The sequence below is a fragment of the Octopus bimaculoides genome, chromosome 11 (assembly GCF_046866305.1).
Source record: "Octopus bimaculoides isolate indiv1 chromosome 11, ASM4686630v1, whole genome shotgun sequence".
Taxonomy (NCBI): Eukaryota; Metazoa; Mollusca; class Cephalopoda; order Octopoda; family Octopodidae; genus Octopus; species Octopus bimaculoides.
This window is the reverse complement of record NC_142938.1, coordinates 16,974,386-16,980,385: the sequence shown is the minus strand read 5'-3', so window position 1 is coordinate 16,980,385 and position 6,000 is coordinate 16,974,386. Positions and strand designations below refer to the sequence as shown.

Here is a 6,000-nt window from a genome sequence, read left to right as displayed (position 1 = left end):
AGACCTATGATGAAAACTGTTCCAGCTAACACCGTCCAGACCACTTATCCACTATCTTGGGTTACTGTTTCACCGAACCAAAAAAGATGAAGCGGGATTTGAACTCTAGAGCACAGAAAGCCCAAACAAATACCACTGGCGGACCTTACATTTCAGTCCATTCGCCAAATATTAGAGTAAGATTTCTTCTCTATTATAGGCACAAAGCCTGAAATTTGGGAGTGGGGTGGCTAAATGATTACATCTACCTCAAGTGTTCAGCCGCTACTTTTTGTCGCCACCGAAAGGATGAAGGGCGAAGTCAACCTCGGCGGAATTTGAACTTAGAACATAGGGCCAGAAGAAATAACGCTTAGCATTTTGCCAAACGTGCTGACAATTCTGCCACCTCGCCGCCTTTCATATAGAGTAAGATTAAGGACAGAAAGAGCTGTTTGTGTAGGTTAGTGGTAAGTAGCTCCACCTGTTGAAGGCACGTGGTCTAGCGAATAGCGGCTTATTTTCATAAAGTCGAGGATTTAATTCCTATGCTGGTCAGTACTTATTTTCACCATTGCTTTAGTGTAGTCAGCTGTAATGAGTACCAGCTAAGTACTAATGCAGTTCTCTCTCTCCCTTCAACTTTTATATCTTGGGTGTTGCATTGGTTCAAGAGTGAGTGGGGATGAGAGGTCTCCCAAAACAAGTAGCAAGAGTGGAGTATATATTACCAAGCCTTGCTCGCAGGCAACAGTTAGCTGTTACTGTACTGTATTTTTGACTCTACTTGTTGCGTTATGGACTCGGAAGATGGATAGAGGCGTGTAGTAACATCATGCAGAAAACCGTTTAGTTTCATCGTGGTTATGTGCGCTGTTTTAGCTAATTAGAAATTTCAACTCGTCAAAAACAGGTTGAGATACTAGCGTAGCTAAGGGGATGGCGGTAGGGGCGGCACTTTTAAAGGGCACCACATTTGGGTCTGTTGCAGACAATATGAATTTTTTGTGGGGTCCGGTAGGCGGCAAACGGAAGGGCGGCACACTAGCTGCGCTAGTGGATTGAGATACCTTAAAGCGATTTAAATAGAAATAAAAATTCTATTATACTGGCTCTCATAGAAATCACCAACATCTATGGAAGTCTCTCTCTCTGCTAAACGTTTGCTTTTATCTGGCCTCTATAGAATCATTTCTACCTGTTTAAATACAGGTACAACTATCTCATTCTTTTTCATCTACTTTAGTAATGGCCTTTTATCTGCTTGCACACATTTAATTCAACAACACTATTTACTCTGTTTGCATGAATATTTTCTATGCACATTATTCTGTTGACTTTGTGGAACATAAAATAACTACATACAACCTCACAAACACATTTATGTAAACGCTGCCTTGAGTAATGTGAATCAAGATTTGTTGTATTCTGTGTTGAATTGTCATGTATTAAATTCATATTCAGAAAACACGTTCTATGTATAATATTATTGCAGTACTCTACCAATAAGATCGGAAGAAGTTTATTTTTTGTTGGTATGTAAAATTGTGCATAAGAGGAAGAGAGAGAGAGCAGTTATTATTATTATATCTTTGAAATTTTTCTTAGTTTCATATATTTTGGTGGGAAGTAATTCCACTTGGAACCACGTTGACTCATATATAGGAAGAATCTTTGCGTGTCTTTTATTTTGAAAGAAGAGAAAACTAGTAGCTGTCTTTTATCTCAAATCTGTATCCCCTTACCCTTTCCCATGGAATTACAAATTGACTGAAACGATAAAATTTTTATGGCATTTGTCTCTTCTCTTCCATGGATTTACGAATTACTGATCTTTGAAAATAAAGGCGATTTCGAAACGAATTGAGTGAGTGAGAGGATGACAAGTGATGAAGCATTTAAAACATTTTGTGAGATTGCCTCCTTCTCTGCATGCCAATTCAGACATATAGGAAGCGTCTTCGCCAAAAGTTAATAAATTCTGCAGACTCTGATAAGAGACTTGAGTGCTGTTAGTGGTCTACTAATGTCAAAAAGTAATAATAAACATTGCATTTTTTCTCAATGACTAGATCTTTAGAATTTAAAATACGTTAAGAGTTATTCCAGCAAGAGGACTATTAACTACAACATTACTTGGATGTGAAGTTAATTGTTCAAAAAAAAATTATGTACTCATTTTACGCATTCAGGCGTTTCATAATTGTTTTTAGGAAGTTCTTTATGAAAATTCAGGGCAATTAATTCAGTGAAAAAAGAGTACAACTTGACAAAAGTAAACGAATGAAAGTTGGCTCAAAAAATTATTTTATAAGTATATAAATAAAAGACTAAAAAAAATTAAATGAGGAAATCGGCAGATAAATAAACGAAATAAAGAAGAATACACATTCCTTCAGTTACACATTTCGCGTGTTTCCCTTTAAAATTTTTGAGACCACCCCAAACACGGACGATTACAGGGCTGAGTTGCTGGAGCATCCCACCAATTCCAGAGCCAATGGGAGTGTCCAGGGACGTTGGGAAGAGACCCGACGAACTTACTTTTTACCCTTTTCGCAGGAGACACGCTTAGCATTTTTTGCTCCGTCACTCATCGTAGCTCAACGAAATTGCATAATTTATGGATGTTACATTTTCCAACCTGTAGATTTAATGAACTAATCCAAATCCACGAGCTTTTGGTTTGAAAATATAATGTATTTAGAAAGTATGAGGATAGGAATGCTAGAGACATTTTGCTGGAAAATGGTAGTGACCATGTTAAATTCGTAGTTGAATCCGTTGTGAGACTGAAGAAAATTAGCATGATTTGCAGGTCTCAAGGAGTTTATTCCCACCTTCTAAAAAGATTTATAAACTTGTTCAAATTCACAAATTTTCGAATTAAAATTTAGAAATCAAATAACTATCTTAATAACATGAATATACAGAGTAAAATTTTTTAGTGAAAGATTATGCAATAAGATTTTAAACTTTGCTAATGACGGGGTAGCAATGAGAACTTTATTACATTTTGGTAGAAAGCAATTCCACTTGTTGCGGGGATTAACTCAGGAATATAACTGGAAAGTTGAGCAAGATTTTCGTATTTTAGATCAAAGAAAAAGAAGTAGTGTTTTCAAGAGTTGTGTGGTCACACTTTTTTCTCTCCAGATGTAGGGGAAAGAAAGAGCAAAATAAGGAGTTCAAAAAAAAGCGAGTAAAGGAGAAAGTAAAAAGGGGAATAGGGAAAATAATGGGACAGACAGGATAAAAGATAGAGGTAAGATAAATAATAGGAACGATTATAAAGAAAAAGAAAATATAAGCAGGGTAAAAATTAGGAGAGATAATGTGAAAAGGAGAACATGTAAAAAAAGAACATGAGTGGGAAAAGGTAAGGCAGAGATTGAGAAAGATCAAGAATAAAAGCTTTTTAGTTGGAAAGAGACTAAGGGTAGTAGAAAGATAGAATGACAGCAAGTGGGAGAGAGAGAGAGCAAAATAAAGGAGAGGGGAAAAACGAAAAATAAACAAATTAGGATATAAAACAAAAAGAGAAAAAAATGTAGTAATATTTTACAATCCATTATTAATAATAAATAAAGGTACGATGTTAATTAGAAATAATAAACAAAAGCTGTTAGCAACATTAGATCCGTACTAAATAAAAGTTTTGACAACGCCAGGACATTTTAATATCGTTCACTTTCTTTTTCACGTCTCGGGTTAATTCATTCAATACTTGAACGAAAATAATCATCACCTAGTAAAATGGAAGCACATAATACTTCAGATCAACTGAGTGATGTGGAATTACTGCAGCAGATTTCGGCATTACATTGGCTTTACCAGCAAGATTCGTCTTTCTATAAGGCTGTCACTTTGGGTAGAGTCGTTCACAATATTTGGAAGAGGGTGTCCGATGAACCAAAAATCGAAGCGCTAAGGAACCAAACCATTATGTCTATTGCTGCCTACGTTAAAGATCATCCGAGGGCCAGAGAGAGTGAACTTATCAGTGAAATAGAAAAACGAATCGAGGAGTTCAAAACCGCAGTGGAAAATATGTAGAACGAGGTAAAGAGATTTATAATTATAATAATGGAAAGTGCCTAATAATGACGGTTATCTAAATTACAACAAACATCTGTTAGTCATAACATATTATATAATATATATATAATTTTTTAAAATTACGTTTTCGTTGTCACAAACTGCACAGTGAATGTTTATACCACATAAATAATTGTTTCCTAGTTTAATAATGTAGCGAAACGATTCGGAAGTGACACAAATACAGGAGCATACTTAAAAAGTCACCTATATTTTGATAATCCGCCGTGACCACCCACTCAAAAAATTGTTTTATATGCACGCACACATATGTATATTGACTGAATGGTCACGCCTTGAACCCTCTTTTTGCTATTTTCTATTACAGCAGATTATAATCAAACAGGTACATTTCGGTTTCTCGTTTTATATCTGTATCATATCTTATGTTCTAAAGTAGGAAATAATTCCCAACAAATATATTTACCAAGAATGTAATAGAAGCAAGCATGTACGGAGTCACTCGACTTGCTACAAACAGCGTTCAGCTTGTTTTCTAATTATATAAAGAAAAAAAAGAAGGAAGGATGCATTGGACAATGTAATATACTGAAATACAGGATGGTCATGGCAAGGATGCCATTGATTATATGCTTGCTCCTTTAGCAAACAATACAAAACCATATGTGTGTGTGTGTGTACATACATATGGATATATGTATGCACTCATGTAAGATGAAAATGAGCTGAGAGAACTAACTCAGAGTAGCTCGTGGGGTGATGTATAATAATAATGCCATACAAAATAAAATTTTGATTTATTGAAATTATCTTTGCTACAAGAGAAGGTAAACAAATACCCAGCAGCAATTGCAAATAACTTCAAAGGGGAAATAATGATCATTATCATTATTAATGTCCACTTTTCTGACTAGTTTTTACCTATGGTATGTGTATCGTCATCATCATCGTTTAACATCCATCTTCTATGTATGCAAGGGTGGGATGGTTGGCAGGAGCCAGTCAGGTAGAGGACTATCCCAGGCTACTGTGTCTGTTTTGGCAGGGTTTTTATGGCTGGATGGCCTTCTTAACACCAACCACTCTGCAGAGTGGACTTAGGACTTTTTACATGGTACTAGCACAGGCGAGGTTAGCTTCGGTATGATTTTTACAGCTGGATGCCCTTCCAAATGCCAACCACTTTACAGTGTGGACTGGATGCTTTTTACATGGCACCAGCACTGGTAGGGTCACCAAGTAACTCACAAGACAAAGAATTTTGAGAGGGGCAGGGGCATTTGAGGAGGGAACTATTTCTAGAAGTGCTGTGTGTCCCACCCACACTTAGGAAACCTTCTCACCCACCCTACCACAACAAACCAAGCAACATCTCTACATCTCTTCTCTTCCTTGCATTTCCACTTCAGGCACTATGCTTACCTCCCACTCCCCGATCCTGTTATCCTGGCCCTGTCCTACTGTATCATTGCTCTCTGCTAGCCCCTAACCTGTGTGTTCCGCCCATACACCCTGTCTCACTGTACCATTGATATCTGCTAAATCCAAACTTGTATGTTCCACACACACTTAGCAAGAAAACTTTTCACACACCCTACCCCAACAAACCAATCTACATCTTTTCCTCCTTCGTACACTATGCCTACCTCTCACTTCCCAATCCTGTCCTCATGGCCCTGTTCCTTTATCATTGCTATCTGGTAGCCCACTGCCCCGACTCTATTTATACCCAAGTTTTTGCCCTTTTGCCCCTTCCCTGCCTCTGCACTTTCTAATTGCACTTCCTCGCAATATCTTGCCACTTATGATGTTCAAACCTCAAGGGTATGCCCTGGCACTTGACACCATCTATATCTCTCTCTTCTGTTACTCAACCATCCCATTTATATTCTGATCCCTGTCCCTTTTGAGTATACCTGGCACTTTGCTGTTGGGTAATCATATATTTCCTATTTCCTTTGC

General features: G+C 37.2%; 2 protein-coding genes across 4 annotated transcripts in view; one reads left to right on the top strand and one right to left on the bottom strand.

The window, feature by feature from the left end:
* The window catches only part of LOC149133195 (uncharacterized), a 59,700-nt gene extending 59,112 nt beyond the window's left edge, over nt 1-588 (bottom strand). For 2 of the 3 annotated variants that reach the window (XM_089359554.1, XM_089359555.1), the window contains exon 1: nt 464-588. In XM_089359554.1, coding sequence (XP_089215680.1) covers nt 464-506 — 43 coding nt within the window. In that variant the 5' untranslated portion in view covers nt 507-588. Of the gene's footprint in view, nt 1-248; nt 430-463 lie in introns of those variants that run through there. The other variant, XR_016243601.1, reaches the window with a different exon arrangement.
* Nucleotides 1-6,000, top strand: part of LOC106875622 (3-oxo-5-alpha-steroid 4-dehydrogenase 1) — a 70,859-nt gene that overhangs the window by 807 nt on the left and 64,052 nt on the right. The window lies entirely within an intron of this gene.